The following is a 22,963-nucleotide window of genomic DNA, read 5'->3' on the forward strand; positions in this document are numbered from 1 at the left end:
GTTACTAAATAAATCAGTGCCATATATATAGTTATTTTGTTTCTCAAAATTGAGTATTAATTCTTGAGAAAGATAATACGAATATTCTTCGGCGCGTGAACAATATCTCTGGATTTGTTCATTTATTCTTTATTAATCGAAATATATTTTATTCAAGAATTTTATTTCTACTAATTCGTTACTATTTAATCCCGAACTTAAGTAGTTTCACCTAAAAAGGAATGCATTCGTGTAACGTAACTTCGTTATGAACATAAAGTCACATTATCATAAATTGTAAACATTATTTTGACTTTAATGCCCTCAGCTTTTAGTTAAACAAAAGGGCACTACAATCGCAGTCGTAGCCAGAAATAATTGATACCCAGTTCAACCATAATTGCGCATTCTTTTAATATTTCTAGAAATATTAAGTTGTAAATGTACAATCCCACATCACGCGTGACATAATGTAATTGGGGCTTTAAGTAAATTAAGTCATGTTTAAATATTTGTTATAACAATGTCACAAAGAGGATCAATTCCGGTTGCATTACACGCCACCTGGAGGCGGGCATTGTATCAGGACTTCATTCGCTAGCCTAACATCTACCTAGCCTATCGCCATTTCGGAATAAAAATTTAGTTTAACAACGATTGACATTTGCCAGCCCCGTTATTCTTTATATCGCTCCCCTATCGGGCAGAAATTTCTCGTTCCAGGTAATAAGCAGGAAAATGGGCGAAGATTACAACGGAGGTAAGCATTCTAGTAGCCTTTAAAAATACTGTGCTTCCCGTCACTATTCCCGCGTTACAGCCAGGTAAATAAGTCTGGTGATTGTAATGGCCGGAGAAACATACTCGTGAAAGTGATAAACACGTCCCGAAGCGTTTCCCTCTGTAACTCCCGAACCCCGGACAGATTTTTCGCCGCGAGTCCGTCGTTATTAATTCCAACGTAAATTAAGTAACATCTGAGCGCGTTTGGCGAGATCTAGCGCGTTTATCGATAACCTGAAAAACAAGCATCCACGAAGATTGTTCTTATGGGTACATTTCTCATTACGTGTTGGGAGTGGTGCATTATTTTTCCAACCGTATCATTCCATCCACTACTTTTAACGCTCCCTTAGTTCTTCCTCGTTACATGCTGTGATTTTAATTTTTGAGGTTTAGGTAATGATGCACATAGTGCATACAAGTTATATACAGGGTGTTTCAGAGCTATGGGTGCAAACTTGACTGGCTAATGAAGCTTGTAAAAAGAAGCAGAGTACTTCTGATAAACGTGGCTTTGGGAATTAATCAATTAGAGATATTAAGTTCTCAAATGCTTTTAGGTCTTTATACAATTATGTGTATTGTGGGACGAGTGGTATTTTGAGAAATTAAATTTGTCAATAATTAATGGATTACCTCGGCATGAATATTTCTTGAATAATAGGTCTTGTTATGAATCAATTTTATTTACATCCTTAATATTTTGGAGACTTCTTGACTGTGTCTTTTAAGCGGTCGTGAATTTATATTTTTCATTGCTTTTTTCTTGCTTGCAACATTGTTCCTTGTTTTTTCCCTAGTTTCAGGGTTAATTTAAAATTAAAGTAGCTCCTCATTCCAAATCCGATATAGGCGAAATGAATATTATGGTCGGGATCAGATATATTGGCCAGTCAGTTCCTTTTCGCAAGCAGCGATCGAGGAGAAATCAGCCACCACCATCTGACGATTGTGTATTTGTCAGATGGAGTTGCGTAGCTCCTGAAGAGTATGGTGGGGAAACGGGAATGCTGCTGGGCTCCGCCTGAACGTAGCCGTGTGGCTGTTATTTATTCTCAGCGTAATTGTTGTGTGCGTTACGAAGCTATGCGTAGACCAATAAAAGAAGATGAATCTATCGAGGAAGAATGAATGTTCTGACCAATAAAATTCCTGAATTCTTTCGTGACCTAATGCACACCTATTTTGATATATGTATTTCTACGCTAAGAACTCGGTTTTGCCTACACGTAAGGAGCTCAGCGCTATCCCCACCACTTCTGGCTTGCTCTAGTTCTGCGAAGGCGAGAATGAATCAGAAAACGTTGAGAAAAGGAGCACAGAGGCAGGCAAGCGGTATGGTGGCAGAATACCTCTAACGAAACTCACCGGCAACATTGAACACTTTTACAATTGCCTCCATACTGTCCTGATTATTGCAACTGTTTGTTTAGTTTGTGCATATTTTTTGTATGTAGTGTGTAAATAGAGAAACTAGGCACAAACTAAATAAACAGTTGCAATAGTCATGACACTATGGGGGCAATTGTAAAAGTGTCCAATGTTACCCCGTGACCAAACTATCCCTGGTTTCCCCTATCTGATCCTGACTTTAGTGTTATGTATAAATGTGATCGTATCATAAAATGTTAAGATTTTTATTACGAAATTGAATGTTCCAAGAAGTTTAAGAAGACTTTTCTATTCCTTTCTATGAATTACATTATCCAGTTGAGTTTATTATGTAGTTTTGAAACGTCCAATATATCTATGCGTAAATAGGTTACAGGATCATTCACGAATGCATGAGATTCGATAAAAACTTAATATGCATGCATATTACGAAATCACTAATAAAATATACTGTCGATGAGAGAAATGACATTAATATTCATACGTGCATGTATTTTTAATAGACCGAGATCGCCAAGAACGTGATAAGGATAGGGATAGGGACAGAGATCGCGATAGGAGACACAGGTCTCGCAGTAGAGATCGTAGGAAACGGTCGCGTACACGATCCAAAGATCGGAGAGATAGGAAAAGGAGTAATTCACCTAAAAAGAGCCGCAGCTCTAGGAGGAGGAAACCATCCCTATACTGGGATGTTCCGCCGCCTGGATTCGAACACATTACGCCCTTACAGGTAAATACCATTAACGCGTTAAAAGTTACAACTCGGATAAGTAGAATCTTCGAGGGACAGTTATTTACTTTTTCTGTTAACAGTATAAGGCAATGCAAGCTGCAGGACAAATACCTGCGAACATTGTGGCAGACACACCGCAAGCAGCTGTACCAGTCGTTGGTAGCACGATAACTCGGCAAGCAAGGAGACTTTATGTAGGAAACATTCCATTCGGGGTGACTGAAGAAGAAATGATGGAGTTCTTCAATCAGCAAATGCATCTATCCGGGCTTGCGCAGGCTGCTGGAAATCCAGTATTAGCGTGTCAAATCAATTTAGACAAAAACTTTGCGTTCTTAGAGGTATAATTGAGTTTGCTTGAAAACGAGGATCTAGCGTTAATAATTTGTGCGACTACGTGACAAACTGTCGATTAAATTCTTCTCTAGTTCCGTTCGATAGATGAAACGACGCAGGCTATGGCATTCGATGGTATCAACTTCAAAGGGCAAAGCTTGAAAATAAGAAGACCGCACGACTATCAGCCAATGCCAGGAATGACTGACAATCCAAGCATGAACGTGCCAGGTACGGTCCCTGGTATGTTTTATACATACTCTTTATATCCTTTTCTGTATATAGGAAATGTAATCCTGACATAACGTAAAATATAGTTCAATGTTGTATGATTCCAGACTCCCCACACAAGATCTTCATTGGTGGTTTACCCAATTATTTGAACGAAGAACAGGTATGCAGACAAATCTGTTATACAGTTTTATTTATTGCACACCTTTGGACGCAGTTTTTAGTCACCGATGCCTGTTCTAAATTGAAGTACATTCGATTATGTTCATTCGAAAAGATTCACCGAGAGTTGGTTAAGCTCGTAGCGCATTCTCAAATGGCATCGGAGATTGAAGTGGCTGCGTCGTTGTATAACAATGCTGTAGGATTACATTGAATATATGCTAGTTCTCAGCATTGTGTGTTATACCGAAGGATTAAATTATGACATAGGTATTTAGCTATTTAGCGGAGATCAAAGTTACGAAGAAGTGTCAACTACCCAAATGCCATAGAGGTATGTATGTTGTATCCATTGGATTCCAGCGTCGATTAGGCTTTACATAACTAGGTGAATCAGGTTTTTAAATTCCATTTGTATGTCTGGTCAAGCGTAGGCAACGTAGTTTCTCGTCTCATCTCATTTCTTCTCGAAACACAGTCACTGGATAGCGGATAGGAATATTAGGTTTTCTAAGGATAGAGGTATTGCAGCATTCAGGCGGTTATGCAGTCTCGCAGCAGTCGTGTTTCTTTTACAGTCTTTCTAGGATCATCGTGGACCCAGCCAAGGGAATACGAAGTTTTTTTCTTTAAATTTAGGAATGTTCTGACAAGAATCTCGAGTCAGTGGCTGGAGTGGGATGGGTAGGAGGGGAGGTGGAGGCGTAGCTATGTTTATAGCGATCATTCGAAAAAGCGAAGACGTTTACTCGTACGTATCTTGAAGTCGTTAGGCGCAAAGCACTGTCTTCAGAAACAAAGGCTCTTTGTATTTTTACATCTGGGACACTTTTGCAGAGTGAGCCTGCTCTCACGTAGCGATGTCACGTGGAAAAAGAAAAACTTTTTTAGGACCACAAGAGATAAATCAACGTTTTATCTAGTGTATCAGCTTTTTTTTTCTTAATGGGATTACAGGGTCAACACATAATCTTATGTGCATCTGGTAACAGCTCCAAGTCTTTTGGCACCTATTCTTTTCAGGAGTATCTTTTTCTCTTGCAGCTGTTTTCTTTACAGGCTTTACAGGCTTTACAGCTCTTCGTCCTTGTGCCTTGTTACGTTTACAGGTTACGCGAACGAACTTGTGTTCGAGTATCAGTAATGTGCATTTATACAAAGACAAAGTGCAAAGAGAAAGTAAGAAAATATAAAAGTCGGTAAATGTGATTACATTGAACGCCGGAAAAAAGAGACGTTAATACTGTGTTCTTACAGTGGTACCTTGTTGGAACGATACAATCAAAACAAACCGAAAGAACAAAACAAAGTATAACCATTTGGTTAATTATATAGTAAAAACTGTGGACTGATACCAGTGCCCTTTCTCCCCATTTCTTAGCTTAGGGTCGCGCCGATCAAAAGCATTTGCTTACCACTACCACTACTTCTACCACTACTACTACTACTACTGAACATGACAAAATACCACACTGCCTGGAGAGAGGCTAGCCCAGTCCCTCGAGGCAAGTACTTATATCATTTTCATGCCTTCGTATTGGGCTTATGCGACTTTTGCAGCCCCTTTTCCGAAGATCTTGGTTCTTCTATACGAACGGTGCGTTTTCTAATTCGATAGTTTTTCATTGATAATAGCGTGTTGCTTACACATACAGACATTAATGATTCAATAGGGAACATGGTATAAGGGATAGTAGTTCTTGTAGAATCTTTATGGAAGTTTGACACTTCTGTAGTCACCTAAAATACTGGCTTAGTCTCTGAGGTGGTAATAATATCTAAAACTCAAATCTAATGCCTTCGTGAGGATACAGCCCTCATTGTAGCATATGTATACAGATGCTTGGACTGCTTTGATTAAACCATACATCTTCTTGGAACAAGCTATAAATTAGTATCGTACAACGTATCCTACCATAGACGGGATATCTAATCGTCTTCTTTAGTTATGACAATGTCAAGAATTCGGGAATTATTAGCTTCGGGAGAAACATCCTTGAAATACTTTTCTTGTATGGTCATAATTAATGGGGATAATTAGGTGATTGTAATTAGGTAATTTGGTGGGGCACCTTGTACAATGCTTTAGCCAAAACACGTCGGACTACATGTGCTTCGATGAAGTTCGTACAAGTTTTATTACAAAGCTGTGTACATAACTACCTGGAAGCTTTCACTGTCAGCAATGACAGTAAACCTTCGTTCAATGCAACATGCTGTTATCTCTGCTTCAGAGTTTTCAGTACTTCTGGGGTATGGAAAGACGTAAGTAAATTTAAGGTACACTTGTTTTTAAAGAGAGAATGAAAGTGTACTTGGGAGAGATCCGTGCTCGAAGAGCAACAGTGCGCTCGTGAAACATTCACAAAAATCTGTTCCAGACTGGAGTAAAACTTTTGTATGTAAGACAGCCATTATGCGTAGATGTTAAGTGGAAATTGAGTAGGAGATATATTATACATCTATGCATTGATAGCGAATTATCATTTCAAGATTGTGCAACTTTATTCCGAAGTTATCATTTAACGCGTTACTTAACATTCCTAAACTCTGAAAAAGGAAACTGATGATATACTTCAAAATTGTTTACCAGTTCAATTTTAAACTTGCTATTAGTAACTCGACAGTTATCGATCGATAAATCAATTTTAATTTTAAGAAATCGGAAGAAGCATATAGTAATATTTAAACTAATATAAAGTAATGTAATTATAAAGAGAAATAACTTATACTATTTGTCGTTAATACGCAAAGAAGTTGCATAGTCTAAATGGATCTAGATCATATTGAAGTCACACGAGTAAATAAGTAATGTTATTTTTACAATACAGGTGAAGGAGTTACTGATGAGCTTCGGACAACTAAGAGCATTCAATCTAGTAAAGGATTCAGCCACAGGTCTATCCAAGGGTTACGCATTCTGCGAATATGTTGACGTGTCAATGACAGACCAAGCAATTGCTGGATTAAATGGGATGCAGCTGGGAGACAAGAAACTAATTGTCCAGCGAGCTAGCGTAGGTGCCAAGAATCCTATGATCGGTGCACAAGCTCCGGTTCAAATCCAGGTGCCTGGGCTGTCTATGGTGGGCACGAGTGGCCCGGCGACTGAGGTAAAATAATTTCGTTCGTGCCTTTTTATAATTTACATAAATCGTATGTAAATTGAACTGTTCCAAATGAAATCCACAACAGTCATCCTTTATTGTCTTATAAGAGACTTAACGTAACAGCGATTATTATGCATAAATAATGTGTAGGTGCTGTGCCTGCTGAACATGGTAACTCCCGAGGAGCTAATGGAGGAAGAGGAATATGAAGATATTTTAGAAGACATTAAAGAAGAGTGTAACAAATACGGTGTAGTCCGATCCGTGGAAATACCAAGACCTATAGAAGGTGTTGATGTACCTGGATGCGGAAAAGTATATTTCATATTAACATACTATTCTAGTTCTACTTGCTCCGAGAAGCATATTATTAAAAATATATGCCTGTGTTTGTTATAGGTATTTGTCGAATTTAATAGCGTGATCGACTGCCAGAAGGCACAGCAGACCCTTACAGGACGAAAGTTCAATAACCGTGTTGTTGTGACGTCATACTTTGACCCCGACAAGTATCACCGCAGAGAATTCTAAAACTTATAGATTTCTCTTTTCATACCAATTAATAATTGACTACCAATGTGTAATATATATATTGAATGAATAATCTAACGTGCCCGAAAATTAATAATTCTCTTTTATCAGAATGTACAAAGCAAAATGTAATTGATTTCCGATCGTACTGTGCATTGGAGAGCGATTGTTGTAACTTTTGCGTATCTTTCAATTATATAATCATATATAAATAACGAGTAATTTATGACACGGGATATTTCGTAATTCGCAACTAGTAATGGAAATAAAAAGAAATAGTACGACGGGTGCGGTTATACGAGAATAGCGGTATCATGAATTTCGATAATGGATTAGTGAGATTAAAATAATAGACGATTGTCAAGGACAGAATTACATGGAAATAAATAACACATTGTCACTGTGTTTATACAAAATTTCTTCTGTGAAAATACTTCTCACATGTTTGTCTTGTCGGAGTATAAAAAAAAGCGATGTATCGAGTGCTAAAATCTTGAAATTTTTCCATATTTTTCTATTTATGTTTAAGCTTCATTTTGCAATGCAGGTTGATAGGCTGAATGGCGTTCTCCAGTATCAGCATTGTCGACTACGAATTTCTGTAGTAATACGTAGAGCCCAGCACCAGCAAACAGCATACCAATTCCTATCAGGAGTACTATAGACCATGCAGGTATCGCAGTTCCCCCTAAAAAGTTACGAATACACTTCGTTATTTCACACAATATTAGTTTCCTCCCCGTCTCCCACTTTTATAAAATACTTCGGACTTACAGTAATAGCGCCTTGTTATTGTCTTGCGACCCCTTAAAATTTTGCGCCTTGCTTCAACTCCTTCCATAAAAATCCCCATGATTACTGTTTGAAATCGATCGATTAGTACATACGAAGAATTTGTAATTTATTTTTCCCTGCACCATTGCAAATTATTTACATGACTCATATGTGAGTCGTGTAAGGATTATCAAACTTTTACTGAGCTTGTATCTTTGCAATATTATTGCATAAATTTACATTATATTTGTGCAATTACTTTATTATACTTTCTGACGATTAACCTTTGTAAATCTTTCACCACTTTAATAACATTCTACATATACGTATCACCAGTTTTTTTTTTATTCCACACAACTCTATACAATTTTTGCGAGGAAGGGGAACAAAATTTATTTGCCTTTGTGCACGTATTCATTGTCAATATTATTTTTCTATGAGGATCTTGTAAATTTGACGACAAAAGTTGTGCTTTTAAATATTCGGTGTGATTACACTTTAAAAGTCAGAAAACGTGCGTCATATGCATAATTGTAATCAGTTCTGTCAAGATCATTGAGTTTCAAATACTACATAAGTGAATGTATATACTTACATACACCAATGGCGATGTAGCACAAAAGCTTTTTGGAACACATTTTTTTCGATTACGAAAATGTAAATCGCGGTAAATTATAATACAATGAAACGTAACTTGTAGTTGGTACCAATAGGTGAATAACGTTGGAATCGCGTCAGGATACTCAAACGATATGGTCGTGAATCCGTAGTGAATCAGCGCTCTGATAAGAGATATCCGATAACAGGTGGAAAATGCACCTTATCTGTTCTCGCGTAGATAAAAGAGATTCTTATTATGGAACCCTCTTGGGCTTGCCACCATAGCGAGCATACTTTCATCAACTAACATCCTTTGTTCATTGATTTCTACAAGGAGAATACTCGACACTGTGTAATTTCATTCTAATATTTTCAATACGTGCAAATGAAGAGAATTCAGATCTTTCAGCCTCTAAGTATATTCTACAAAAAGCTAATTGAATATAAAGAAACAAGTTAGTTTAGTTTAAATGAATGTATAATACAAAGTTAATAATGTTTATACAAATTTATATAAAATTGGTTCATTGGAATTATAGATTGGACGAGTTACAAATAAAAAGGCTGTGACTTGGTTCGTTTGCTGCTCTTCTCATAAACGTCTAAAGAAACGTGGAAACTCCGGGCGCAGTTGGAACTTAACAGCGCGGATACGAAGTAGATTATCGGGAATGCAGGTCGAAGATTCAGGGAGGGGTAGGATCTATTGAACAGAAGAGAAATGATAGTATCAGTTAATATTCCGCAATTGTATACTGACTTTTTATTAATTCAAAATCAAGGAAACCAAGTTACAAGTATAATATAACTTATTACACGATCGTTGTAATATCAGATTGGTCGATGCCAACGAGAAAGGAGCGTCAATCAAATACGAAACCAGTGTCCTTTACCTAACAATACAGTAAATACGATAAAGTATAATCCTTTGAAACGTTTATTTCACAAAGCGTTGCGCGAATGTTTATACTTTTAGCAACCATGTAATAAATGGTAAAAATTAAACTGGATATCTGGAATAGATGAATTCACAGCGGTCGTAATGTTTCAAAGGATTGGGAAAACTCGCAGGCCGAAGCATATTGTGTTAAAGATTGTTGACATCGACAGTTCGTATGCTGATATGGATAATTGAGATATATTCCCTCTGCTTTTATATAACATTAAAGTAATTACGACGAAAATAAAGCTTTATGCAACTTACAAATATAATTACCGTAATAATATAAATAGAAATAGCTGGCACATATACAAGGCATTCCAAAACATCACGTTTCACGTAACAATTTCCTCTGCCTCAGACGGCAGTATTTGCATTTCCCTCCACATCCATTAATTGTTTCATCTAATTTTCCTACCATTCTACTTGTACACTCTCTCTCACCCTCTCTCTCTCTCTCTCTCTCTCTCTCTCTCTCTCTCTCACCCTCTCTTTCTCGCTCTATTTTCTTGAATCCGTAGTTCCCTCCTGTGTAACTGTTTCTCCTCAGTTCTTTTGTTTTTATTCAGCACCATACGATTTCGAAGAAATCTTCACACCAGCACAGCTTTTTATGCTTTTCATCTGTGCTCGTGTTAAACTGCGCCCCCGTGGCGCGAGAATTCCATGGTCGCCACGTTTTAAAGCAATCCCTTGACGAAACTACAATACGGCCCTAAAGAATACTACCAGAACTGCTTACATAGCAGAAGAGATACGCATAGAAATGATCAACACTTGATCGTATCTCATCCGTTAACATGCAAATTCCATGCTTACCGATAGACGTCTCATTTTATTTAACAAATAAAAAAAGGGAAGAAAATGAAAAGAAAAAAGAATGTTGTGCATTAAAGTTTTCAAGCTTTGCGCATATACTATTGCACATACTTGATGGTACGGTAAATTCCACGAGAAAATGACCAACCAGTACAATTCACCAGTTTTAATTTTAATACACTGCTGAAAAATTAATTGATACGATGAAAAACGACCTAATAACAAAATCGTCATAACTATTTATTAACATATATATGTATATATATCGGCGTACAAATAAAAAAAAATGCAGTACACAAGTAAGCCACGTTAAGGAAAACATTAATACAAGTATATTTTGGGAGGGGAATACATTCATAGGTTTCAGGAAATAAATAAAATATAATCGCGACGTAGATTAATATAAATAAGATATGACCGTACTACAAAATCGAGAAAAAGAAAATGAAAGCAAAGAAGCACGTTGCTTTTAATACATTGACGCGAATACTCATTGTTACTTGGATTAACGTAATACTCTTTCACAGTGCGTTCTCCTACAATTTCACTTCGCGCGTACCGAGCTCTCATGTATATCAGTTGCGTGCACTCGTTTCAAAATATACAGAAATACGGACCTCCCCATTGTAAACAATTATACTGTACATTACGCTAGGGAACTGTTTGGAATCAAATAAAAAAATAAATATAAATAATACTGTGAAACGCGTATGTTGTACAGTAAGTACTGACGCTCTTCGCAACTGTTTCTTTTTGTGATACAACACTAAGTACATTACCGTATCGTTCATGACAATGTCGAAAGTAAAGTTAATAGGAGTCCGCGGAGACACTCGAATTTTTCCAAAAACGTACCGGAACAGATTGCTGGCAAAAGGAAACATTACTGGTAGGTAATAGAGCGTCTATAATATATTTTGCTATAAATTACAAACTACATTAGAAGTGTCTAATAACATTGGACTTAGCCGTCATAGGTTTTCTTCATCTAAATACGAATCTTTGTTTCTAAGCTACAACCTATTTGCAATCAAAGTCACTTGGTAATTTCGCTTGGAATACTGTACTTAGTGGATGGCATATAATGACTTTAAGATAGTTGGAGGATAATGAATTCTCATTTCTTTTTTTTTTGTTATTTGAAGTCTGTGGCATTATTATTCGAAATGTACTCACTGAAATGCGTTTAGAATTAATAGCTATTATTATCGTGTCCCTTAACTCTATTGCAAAGTGTTTCCTTACGTTGGCTCGACGTATTGCTACCGGTTACTTTACCATTTTCATTTAATTCTTATCACTTCTTTTAATACGATGTTCTCTCACCTACCCGATACCCGAAATTATTTTTTTTCCATTTTTTCTTTTTAATTAGTCAGTCAAGTTGTTATTGCGCCTTCGAGGAACGGTCTATTCTCATTGCAGAATTACAGAACTAAATGCACGTGGTACCCCATGTATTTTTTTTCTTTTACCCCCTGGTCGAATGTTAACTCCACATCAATTAATATTATAACATTACATATAACTGGTTATTTTACAAAGTGTCCCTGGATAAGTGCTGCATAAAATGTTTGTTAAACGGCAGGGGATACAAAGGAATCGTGATATTTCATTGGTATTTCTGCTGACATTCTCGTTTTAAGAATCCCTTGAACGTCCCTTTTTCGCGTGTTCGGCAAAAATGTAAGAAAACTTTAGTACCATTTAAACAAAGTGATCCCGAGATGATGTTGATAAGTTTCGAAACTAAATTTCCTTACAAACATAGGAAAGAATGAAAGTAATCTCACGTTCCTTTGTATCGTCTTAGCAATCATTTCATGCAGCAGCTATCTAGAGACACCTCGTACACTCTACATAATATTATAAATTAATCGTGTAACATGCTCAGGAATTTCATGACATTATACACTAGAGCAGGGATCCCGTTTGCTCCCACACGGTGCCTGTGTATGATTGCGTTTATTATTACGTTACTATGTGGTTACTCTATAGTAACAAGTATCTCTAGCTGCGGAGCACTGACAGCGGCGTTTCTGTTAAAGTGTTATCGCTTGTTAGTAGTGGTGTTAAATATTAATAAATAGATACCGCGATTATCATTGAACATACTTTTCCTTTTTAATATCTGTATATAATAATAAATTAATCGAATATATTACCGCATAATCGTGTACCTGGTACGAGCTAAATATTTAGGTTTAAACTTAGGTTTACCTTGTGGCTAGCTGATGGTACGGTCCGAAATGCTATTTTTCGTTTGGCTTAGCGGCGTGGCGGAAATATTCGTCGAGGAAGATGAGATACAGTCCTTCAATGGATTACTGCTCGGGATTAATTTGCTGCTCCCCTGGCTGTTGCTCCTTTTACTCTTGTCGCGATCCACCATGCTAGCATCGGTGACTTTACATGCTTCACGGCACTCGATCTTAGTGCTGCTCGTTTGCCCTTTGACGTTCACGCTATTCCCTTCGTCGATGCTATCCTCCATGATCCCTTCTATAATCAGTACCCCCTTGAACGTGGCTAAGGTTTTACGAAGCGTTATACAGAAACCTTTAGACGCTGGTATAAGTGGGAACTCCGGAAGGATCTTTTTGTCTAAACAGAAACCAGGTTGTTGATGTAGAGATTTATGCATGTGTACATGAAATTGGTAATAAGCTCGAAGCACACCGAATCACCGCGAATGTCCCGAAATGTATTGAATACTATTGGAAATCAAAAGTTTGCCCGTGTAACAATACATCTATCTACAAGGGGAAAAATAAATTTTTAAACAGAATTCGTGGAACTCTTCAACTTCTCAAAAGGTTCAAGAATATCTGGCTTCGAATACTCGGAACCATGCGAATTTACGTCGGATCGTTGAAAAAACTTTCGAGCCGAAGACTCGAACCGCTATCGCTAAGTACAATTAAAAGAGAAAATAACGTACCAACGTCAGATATTTGTTTAAAAGTAGTAGGCGTCACTGGAGACAATGGATGTTGATTATTGTGTTGCTCGGAGATCTCCATCCACAAGTCCAGTCGTTGCAGTAGTTTCTTTGCGTGCCTCTTGAAATGTTCCATGATGATATCTTTGAAAACAGGCGGTGGATGCTGTAGCAACTTGGTCTGCGCTTGAACCAGCTTCAGCACAACCATTTCATTGTACATCCTTGAGTTCTCTCGCCCTTGTTGAGACCCCTTCTGCTTTTCAAATCCTGCCTCGTTGAAATATGGTTCGGGCACGAGTATAAGGCCCTGGATCGATACTATAACTTGTAACAAAGTTGAGGAGCTTGTCCACACTTCTGTTCCACGGCCGGACCACGTTCCGAGCAGGCTCACGCATACTTTTCCATCTTCGTAGAGATTAGGATTCAATCTATCGTTACAATAAGAAATGTAATGGCAAAGTGGCGGAGCAGCCGGATAGTCGGCGGACAATTGAAAGTCGAAAAGGAAGAGTCCGTCCTCGTACGGTGTTTTTTCAGGGCCGCGAAACATTACAGAATACAAGTCTATCCTATCTTCAAATCCTTTCACCCATATGCCGGGTGGTAGCGAGCTTTTCAACAGTTTCAGTTCCTTGGACACAGTTCTGAAGAAATTCGTTGGGTCCGTGGGCTGGAACATTGTTAATCTAAATTTATGACTGTCCGGCGCTGTTTCCTCTATGGAGAATCCTTCCCCTTCTGTATATACCGGTGGCGGAATCTCTATCACGCACTCGGACGGCTCCTGTACCAGTTCTACGCACTTCTCTTCCTCTTTCTTCTGCTTCTTCGAAGGGGACGACCCTTTCTCGGCGTCAGACAGCGACATCCTCGACAGTCCGAATCGTTTAGATACTTCTGCGTGCGCTAATACGAGTTGAGCTTTAATCAGGGTACAAAGTTTCACGCAAACTTGGGAACCGGCTACGTAAGAGCTCGTAATGTATATATGCGTCTTGTTAGCCTTATTCGCGTCTGTCTTCTCTGCTGAGCGATCGGGTACATTGTTAGCATCTTCGCTTAATAGAAACTCTCCGCTTGACTCGCTCGAGCCCGATTCTTTCTTCGAGTTCTCCGCGGAATATAATCCAGAATCCTCAGGATTGGGATTAACATTGATGAATAGTCTGTCGATCGATTTCTCATCTTTCACATTCTGTTCTTTACCGGCGTCTTCGTCGTTCTTGTCATCGATGGATTCTGTCGTGTCAGTTACAGTAATGATTTTCTCGGAAGGGATATCGGAGTTCTCTGTATTTAACTCCGAGCCGTCGGATTTATGAGTGAACAGTCTGTTCACTTGATCCGCCATACGTTGCGCCACATTCGCCCGGCCGCCTTGCCTGACTCTTTCCAAAAGCCCTTGGAAGTGACTTTCATGGAAGAAAGAGGTGCCCATAAGTTTATCCATATAACGACAATCTTTGTAGACGTCTAGTAATTTCCTCATAACTTCAGTCGTCTGGAGAGACGGGTTCTGAGTAAAGATCTCTTCCAATCTGGACATAGCGATACGAGCTTTCTCGATGTGGGCGGCTAATTTTGGCTTTATATTTTCTAACTCCGTTTGCTCTGTTCCGTCATTATCGGCGATAAAACAGTCTTCCAATTCCGTTTCCCACGACGCGTCAGACGACACGTCATCCCATAGTTCTCCCTCGTCACTGTCATATTCACCTACTTTATACAAATCTTGAGGCCAACACATACTTACATGTCCATCGACCCACCACACTTTCACCCGACCTTCCGGATAATTATCTAGTACTTGACCAGCCGTGCACCCAGCATCTTCCCCTTCAAAGTTGGCTATACGAATCACCAACGTACCCGGTCTGTATTGAAAATCGGGGTGATCCTTCAAATCATACACACTGACCTCGCGCTCTTCTAGTAAAGTTGGTCTAGCGAATATTTATTCAGATTAGTGCGATATCATTTACAACGAATTGAATTGCTCTCGATCGAGCGCGAGAAATGCTGGTCACTTACTGCGGACTTTGACTAGAAGTGTACGTTTTGAACCATTTTATTTTAGCTGTTCTACCTTGGTGATCGACGCTTTGAACTACACCGTACATTCTAGATTCCTCTTTTTGATCGACCACAAAATCGCCCGGGAAGAACTCTTTATCGTCTAAGTGGTGAATCGGGTAAAGCTGTGTTGATGGAATGCCTGGAAGAAGAGTAATGGATGAAGTTCTGCCACTCGTATGCTGTTGAAAACGATCTGCGATTAAGAATGTTACGAATAAAGTACCGAATTCTACCGAGCCGTCCTGCCACACAACGTTAGCTTTCGTATTTGTGGATAACGTTTCCACGACAATTTTAGTTCCAGGTATAAGTGGTACTGGCGGTACCTTTTTCTTTGCTTTACATAACTTTTTCTTCTTCAGTACCTTAGTCATTAAAGCGGGGCCCTTCTTCTTTTTGCCCATAGATGACATACTCGAACACCCACTGGACACCTGTAAACGTTAGAATGCTCGTTAGTCCTATTTGCTGCGCGACGATAAGTAACAGAAACTCTTACCGAAGCACTGTCGCTTTGCGAACCAGTGTCCTCCGTATCCCAGTCGTCTGAACTCTCAGTGTTTTGATTTTGTGCTGGAAGCATTAGGGTATTATTGCTTGTCACATTTTGCAAATTATTAATATTATTTTGAGCATTCTCTTCTAACGCCTGCTGTTCGTTAACGTCCTTCTCTTTCTTTTTATCCTCAGCCGGCTTAGTGACGCTAATATTTGGACGTGTTTTCTTCGGACTATGTTTAGGAACTTGAAAAATATCTCTTTGATGCTTCCTCCACTGTTCCCGCGTAATGACGTTCTCGTCGCCCTTAATTACATAGAAGTTTCTGTCTCCCACTTGCACGGTAGAAGGTTCAAAGACATTTAATAATTTCAACTTCTTTAAATTCTCCCCCTCGACTACGAATTTCGGCGGAGCCTGGTCCGACCAAGCGCCATCCTTCGAGTATGCTCTGCACTGCCAGTGTACTCCCACCCACTCTGTCTCCACTTTCTCCACGATCACCTTCGTCATTTTCTGCGGCTTGGCCTTCCTCTTCACTTTCATTTCTTTCGTACAAGTGATCCACTGTGCATCTTCCAGGCAGTGAATCGGTCCCCACAAACTTTGCCCGGGATAGAACTCGGAAGAGTGGGGAAAATCATTGTCCTAAAAGGTCTGCATTGAATATCTTTAATCGAAGGACAATTTTCTATTTGATTCTTACATTGTCTCGCTTCTCCTCTAACTGCCCCAAGACGCGAGAGTCCGTCTCGTTTATAACGCAACGCGATCCGTCGGGCGTAGTGAGCCACAATTTAAAGTGAGCCATCTTTATCCCGCCGACCCACGAATCCATGCAGACAGCTATATCCGTCGCGAATTCCTACGAAACATGACTATCAACTATAATATATGACTTACTTAACGAAAAGTAACCGCCGTGCACGCCTGACTACGTACTTCCAACGGAACCAAATCCTCGCTCCTAATATTCGTAAGCACCTGCTTAGTGCCGATCACTTGAACGCAAGCAGTGAGTTCGATATCCCTGCAATAACCCCTCTGTGTATCTTTCCCCTTTATCATACGGCGCACAACATCTCCCGGCATAAGCGTTCTGTCTGCCAGGTGGACCTATAAGTAGACATAAAAATTTCCCCCGAAAAAAAGAAAGAAATCCTCAATATGCTACGAAAAGAAACACCAAAGGGATGCAAGTCGTTACGTCGGAATCGAATTCGAAATTTGATTCCAACAGTCAATCGCGGACACCGTTCTCGTGTCAGGTGTCGCTCGCCGTGAAATCGAAAACATAAATACAAGGGGAAAGGGATAATACGGCGAGGCATGATATATCGTTCTGCGCAGCGTTCATTTCGTCCGCGGTGGATAGTTTGATGGGATAGCGAACGTTGGATACCTTTTTCGCGGTGACCAGCTCCTCGACACCGGAGGGATGCCAGACCACGCGAATCTCGCCCTTTTTCCTCTTCGGGTTCTCCTCGCTGTCAGAGCTCTCGTCGGACAGTTCCTGGTCGTCGTTCTCCATAACGATCCCGAACACAACGTTGCCCTTCTTGTCCACACGGTAGACGACATCCTCGTAAAAGTACTGACACTCTACCCCCAAGTTCGTAGCCATCTTTCCTCTGATCACTGTGTGCTCGCTCTCCGCCGACGACGGCTGATAGAAGGTTACACGGCGCAACGGTTACGACGCACGTCGCAGAGCAGGGATACCTGGCTCCCAACCCCGAACCCTGTCCCAACCCCGACCTAAGAATCCACCGATTCGAGATGCCTCTTGTCTCCTCCACGCCGATCGAGTAGTTATCGACCTTTTTCAAATCGAGTCTCGTTTCTACATTTTTTCAACCGTCGCCGCGGCCTACCTGTCAAAATATTTTGATTTAACGTCGTGCTACGGAGCGTACGCGTACTTGCGTGTATACGGGGTGTCCCGCACGAAACGCTGCGAGCGGTACTTTCGCTATCCTACCTACTAAGAATGGCGATGAAATTCTCGTTTCTCTTTTAAGTTTCCGGCTTATGGAATCCTTCGGGTGACGTATGCCGTCCTACCGTCGGGGATCCCTGCTTTTCTTTTTGTATCGAATGGTACATATATGTATACATTTTTGGTGTTTTGGGTGAATCTTCTAGAAACATGAAATTTAAGATGTTCTACATTTTATGTTTGGGGAGATACAAGGGACATCGTTTTGTATTAGGAGAATTTGAAAGTGAGACGAAATGCGGTAGGATTAATATGGGGATTGGGCCAGTTTTAATTTAGAGAAGTTGGGGCACAATGAAATAATATTCTCTTGATAGCTAGAAGCAGTTTGAAGTTCACAACATGATCACAACTCACAAGACACCCTGTAAGCTATCATCTTGATAGATGATATAAGCTGATACCCTGTAGATAACAGGATAATATTAATGTTTCATTGTGCCCGTTGCATCAGTGTCCCAAGTCCACCTAAGGTCTTCTGTTATTTTGATTGTGTATTGAATAATCGTGTGAAGTTTAAGGGGTCATGCCTAGTTGGCAGGCGAAAAAGAACGTGATTTTCGGGATTTTTTGTGGAAAATCTAATGTATATTTTTTGCAACTATTTGCTTATGGTAAAAGTACATATATTCAGCAACTCTCGGTGATTTTGTTGTAGAAAGATATTAAAAAAGAAACGAATACCAGCCACTCTACCGGAAGCTGTTTTTACAAAGGCGTTGCGCGGTGAGCACGATTTCTCCGAGCCGGATCAAACTGAAATCAAAAACTGAAGAAGATTCTGTTAATATATGAGTTTATCTGGTGCGCGAATGAACGATTTTTCAAAAAAATAATTTCAGACGAAATGGCGGACGTTTAACGCAAAATCATGATTTTTCGATGTCTGATTTGTTCGTTTTTCGTGAATTTAAAGTAGAGTTTTCATCAAAAACCAAATTCGTTCGTTCACGCACCAGGTAAACTCATATACTAACAGAATCTTCTTCACTTTTCGATTTCAGATGATTTAGTTCGGAGAAATCGTGTCCACCGCTAAATAAATTACTTCCGGGAGAGTGGCTGCTTTTCGTTCATTTTTTAATATTTTTCTATAACAAAATCAATATACTTTTACAATAAGCAAATAGTTGCAAAAAACATACATTAGATTTTCCACAAAAAATTCCCGAAAATCACGTTCTTTTTCACCTGCCAACTAGGCATGACCCCTTAAGGAAATGGGATAAGTAACCGTTGTTTCTGGAACACTGTCCGAAAGTTGATGCGTCGTTCTGTTGAAAGAAATTAGGCGGATACCACCCCGATCTTTCAAAGTGGCTTGACAAGGGTTTCGCATATAATGTACATTTTATAGTCATTTATTACAACATATTCTCTTAATCATATGTACAACCGATTGTCTGACAAATACATTCATACTTATATCGAATAAATATCTAAAAATATAGTGAAAGATGAAATTTCTTGTTCAATTAGGAATTAATATCACATAGCCATATGTTTATAAACAGATATGTCCTATGACTAATGAGAAACATGTTTACTCACGACATAAACCGTAAGTTTCACTTACATCTTTCAGAAAATATGTACCTTCTTTATACGCAACATATTTATTAAACTTTGTTTAATTAGGGGGTCTAGTCATAGAATAAAACAGACTAAGAATACAATTAATTTACACTGACTAGATACGCGAGGGTGAATGTTTTAAGTGTTTTTATATAACTAAGATATCGTTTCTATCATGGAAAAATAATTTCTCAGACATTGCTTTTTACTTGAAACGATCAAACTGCAAAGTGAGTACGTTGGAACCCTTGGCCCAGACTGTGCAATATAGTCTGCATCTCGCTTTCGTTCTCATGGTAGAATACATAAGCGTCGAACTTGGTCGCCAAGTTGCAGTTAGTGTCTCTGTAAATTGAGTTAAACGTACATTCCAATTATATAACTAAAAGAATTGATATGATAATTATGTATATTACCCTGCAATGAATGCAAAATAATTCGGAATGTTTCCAGTACGACCGCAAGAAGAGATTTCCATGTAACTTTGTTTACATATTACCTAAACGTTCAAATAGACTTTACTGTTATGTTACACATTTGTAAACTCTAACAGATATATTTACGTACCATGTCATCCGCGTCCTGAGTCACCCTGATTCCAATTTCTAGACATTCAAATTTCACGGGCACCAGTTTTAATTCCTCCAACTTTAATACTTGTACGATCGCTCTTTCGATTTGTTTAACATCTCCTGCCGCACCAATATACATAGAGCCACAGTATTTAACACAATATCCAGCATTTAAAGATTTGCTCGCCGATTTAGGTATCTCGGGTTTCTCTTCGCCATTCTGCGTCTCTGAAGCAAATCTCTTTAGAATCTTTTTCAACCCCTCAACACCCGAGTTTCTTATGAGATGAACTACTGGGGCGTACAAGTCATTTGTTTGTTTATTGCGATGCTGAAAATCCATGATATTACAAATGCAGTCATATTTAATTAAAGAGAATGGATTTGCGATACATACCTTAACTACGTGTAGACACACTGGTCGGCCCGTGGTTTTTTTCATAATTCTACGTAGCTGTCCCTTCGTACTAGATGTTATAGCATTTCCATTTATCTCGTCCAACACGTCCCCAATCTCCACTTTATCCTAATAGAAAATTATTTAAAGAATTCAAATTACATTAATATCGATAATTTTTTATGCCGAAACTTCGACTTTTAATTCTGATTCTTATGAAAATTTAAGAGAGAATATCGCGCTTCTTACATCTTCCGCAGCCACAGAATTTTTATCCAGATTGATTATTAAAGCCTTCCCTTTGATGAAACTGTAAAGCGCAAAAGGTGTTATTTACTACGAGAATTTCCCTTTCATAACTAACATTACTCACCATACAGAGATACCTAGACATCTACAAGGAACTAATTCCAGAGCCACGCACTCTGGTAGTTGCCAGGACTCGTCCAAAAAACTAGAATTCCGTAAATTTAATTTAAACTTCAATTTACTACTTTGCAGTAATACCGATAAAAATATTTCACCGAGAATGTCATCTCCTACAATACTGTTTTTATCATAATAGTCGGTAGCCATTAATGGTGTCCTGACCTGTAGATGTTTGTGCATAGTTAGTTATTAAGGCATTAAGTAAATTATAAACGAATCGTTGAGCTTTGCTTAAGTTGATAAATGCATTTTAAGTATACCAGCATTTCAATCGGAATATGAAGGCACTTTCGCGTTAAACATGTTCTAATTAAAAGTCTAAGATGTCCAGTAGGAGTATGCACTTTTGGAGTGTCTCTTACTTGTTCGACTGCCAGAGAGTAAGTGCAACAGGAACTGAAACAGTGTCATGTTTACTTTTCAAAATACTTTATGTACATTTAACACATTGACCGCTGCGCGATTCTCCCATGTTTTCCCCCATGATTCTTAATGTCAGAAATGTACAAATCTAAGGGCTTATTTCTTTAAGCGTTCTAAGGAAGCCTTAAGTTCGAAGCACCGGCCACTGGTGACTTCCGCAACAGTCAACATATTAAATAATGAAATCAATAAAGCTACTGAACCGTATTTCTTGTTCCGAACTGATTAATATAAATTGAAATCTCTTTCATGGAGGACTTTCAATTTATATTAAAGTATACTTTAGAAGATAACGTATGTTTCGGTATAAACCTAAAATGCTTTTCCGCGATTTCTTCCAAACAATACCAAGCGTCAGGTAACTTTGAAAAGTTTGTAGTATTCAATCGCATTAGTATGCCATTCTGCAAACATTTTTCTAAGCATCTACAAAAGGAAGGCAATTCTATATTTCCATCATCAATCTCTGTGTCGCATTCTGTTAGTTTTCTTGTCCATCCTGAAAGTAAATTAGTCGTGTGAAGAAATGTAAGGGACTTAATGTATTAGTATCGTTATAATCTGCATACAGATAAAATTCAAAATAATTCATCCACATTATTCACAAAGAAGGGGGATCAAACACTATACAGAGTGTTCATATTAGTATCGTGTCTTATAAATTAATAGAACTGCGAAAAAAAATTGTGAGAGAAGTTACATCATTTTTTTATAAAGCATACACATTCAACATCTTCGATAAATTTATGCATAATACCACACAAATACGCTACATGTATATAGGTGGTTAAAAGGAAATAAAAAAAAGTTACGTGTGTAATGAAATTCGTTGATACGTAAAAATGACAAGTGGAATACAGATAATCGAAGCTATAAACATTCCTAAAAAGGAGAATCGTTTTCTGTTACGAATCTTTACTTACTATATATTTATTTAGACAAAATAACTCTCTAACCTAAAAACATCTAGCATCGCTTAATTACCTTTCAGTTCTTTGATAAGAGGATTTGAGACCGTCATCGCATTATCAGTCAGAATTGTTATGCCATACATTGACAGTTACTCTATTCAGTAAACTAGATCATCGGTTAAATTCGGTTAAAAGCTCGTAGTGACTGAAGCAGGCATCACTGCAACGTACTTAAAATCATGTATATACATACCATTGTTTTAACAGTGTGAAGTGTAAACGTGTACATACTGTCAAACATCAACTGTATCAAACGTCACTTTTTTACCGACCGTGTTGTGTTGTGTTTGTGGCGCACATGTTTATTGAGTACGCGCCAAGCGTATTATCGCAGACGAGATACAGGTTCCTATACCACAGACCAGGTCTGTACCTCGTCTTCTGTATTATCAGGGCCTCCTTACTCAGTGGATTAAATGAGCTATGGCTGGGCTTGTTTCATTTCAATTCTTTATGAGAGAAGAGACACGACAACCGTTAAATCTATACAATCACAGACGAGGTATAGGTATATCTATACCTCGTCTGTGATACGATGTACCACCCTGCATCAATTGGGAAGAAACTGCAGTCTATACGGCGTATAGAGTTGGTATTTACGTGAGGTGTTAGGGCGCCAAATTTTCTTAGCCAAGGGCGCTCAAAATTGTTAAGACGGCCCTGGGTATCATCACGCGAGAGA

General features: G+C 38.7%; 4 protein-coding genes across 13 annotated transcripts; 1 reads left to right on the forward strand and 3 right to left on the reverse strand.

Annotated features, from left to right (window-relative positions):
* The first annotated feature begins 554 nt into the window (after window positions 1–554).
* On the forward strand, window positions 555–8,364 carry U2af50 (U2 small nuclear riboprotein auxiliary factor 50). Of its 5 annotated transcripts, none has more exons than XM_076810658.1 (8): window positions 555–739; window positions 2,658–2,887; window positions 2,971–3,231; window positions 3,319–3,469; window positions 3,544–3,620; window positions 6,451–6,732; window positions 6,880–7,044; window positions 7,129–8,364. In XM_076810658.1, exons 1-8 carry the CDS (start codon window positions 718–720, stop codon window positions 7,258–7,260), a joined length of 1,320 nt encoding a protein of 439 aa, XP_076666773.1. In that variant the 5' UTR covers window positions 555–717; the 3' UTR covers window positions 7,261–8,364. The 5 variants fall into 5 exon arrangements, with proteins under 5 accessions (XP_076666773.1, XP_076666802.1, XP_076666784.1 ...); XM_076810687.1 differs by having other exon boundaries at window positions 556–739; window positions 3,565–3,620; XM_076810669.1 differs by having other exon boundaries at window positions 556–739; window positions 3,319–3,457.
* Hoka (hoka) lies at window positions 7,661–8,811 on the reverse strand. Its single transcript, XM_076810707.1, has 3 exons — window positions 8,630–8,811; window positions 8,035–8,118; window positions 7,661–7,948 (listed from the first exon to the last, which is right to left on the reverse strand). The coding sequence occupies exons 1-3, from the start codon at window positions 8,670–8,672 to the stop codon at window positions 7,785–7,787; spliced, it is 291 nt and encodes a 96-aa protein (XP_076666822.1). The 5' UTR covers window positions 8,673–8,811; the 3' UTR covers window positions 7,661–7,784.
* Window positions 8,812–9,364: 553 nt separating this feature from the next.
* LOC143368169 ((E3-independent) E2 ubiquitin-conjugating enzyme UBE2O) lies at window positions 9,365–17,816 on the reverse strand. 4 transcript variants are annotated; one of them, XM_076810610.1, is made up of 9 exons: window positions 17,318–17,816; window positions 16,858–17,031; window positions 16,622–16,780; window positions 15,916–16,563; window positions 15,640–15,850; window positions 15,372–15,555; window positions 13,335–15,283; window positions 12,614–12,997; window positions 9,365–10,576 (listed from the first exon to the last, which is right to left on the reverse strand). In XM_076810610.1, exons 1-8 carry the CDS (start codon window positions 17,537–17,539, stop codon window positions 12,621–12,623), a joined length of 3,924 nt encoding a protein of 1,307 aa, XP_076666725.1. In that variant the 5' UTR covers window positions 17,540–17,816; the 3' UTR covers window positions 9,365–10,576; window positions 12,614–12,620. The 4 variants fall into 4 exon arrangements, with proteins under 4 accessions (XP_076666725.1, XP_076666716.1, XP_076666707.1 ...); XM_076810601.1 differs by having other exon boundaries at window positions 9,365–10,608; XM_076810592.1 differs by lacking the exon at window positions 9,365–10,576 and adding an exon at window positions 11,514–12,432.
* A 1,443-nt stretch (window positions 17,817–19,259) lies between these two features.
* LOC143368186 (uncharacterized) lies at window positions 19,260–22,586 on the reverse strand. Of its 3 annotated transcripts, XM_076810634.1 has the most exons (10): window positions 22,475–22,494; window positions 22,295–22,375; window positions 21,623–21,809; window positions 21,148–21,283; window positions 20,832–21,049; window positions 20,708–20,768; window positions 20,459–20,587; window positions 20,057–20,392; window positions 19,906–19,988; window positions 19,260–19,834 (listed from the first exon to the last, which is right to left on the reverse strand). In XM_076810634.1, exons 2-10 carry the CDS (start codon window positions 22,362–22,364, stop codon window positions 19,708–19,710), a joined length of 1,347 nt encoding a protein of 448 aa, XP_076666749.1. In that variant the 5' UTR covers window positions 22,365–22,375; window positions 22,475–22,494; the 3' UTR covers window positions 19,260–19,707. The 3 variants fall into 3 exon arrangements, with proteins under 3 accessions (XP_076666749.1, XP_076666760.1, XP_076666740.1); XM_076810645.1 differs by lacking the exon at window positions 22,295–22,375 and having other exon boundaries at window positions 22,475–22,586; XM_076810625.1 differs by lacking the exon at window positions 22,475–22,494 and having other exon boundaries at window positions 22,295–22,468.
* Window positions 22,587–22,963: the final 377 nt, after the last annotated feature.

This window comes from Andrena cerasifolii, chromosome 1, assembly GCF_050908995.1.
Source record: "Andrena cerasifolii isolate SP2316 chromosome 1, iyAndCera1_principal, whole genome shotgun sequence".
Taxonomy (NCBI): Eukaryota; Metazoa; Arthropoda; class Insecta; order Hymenoptera; family Andrenidae; genus Andrena; species Andrena cerasifolii.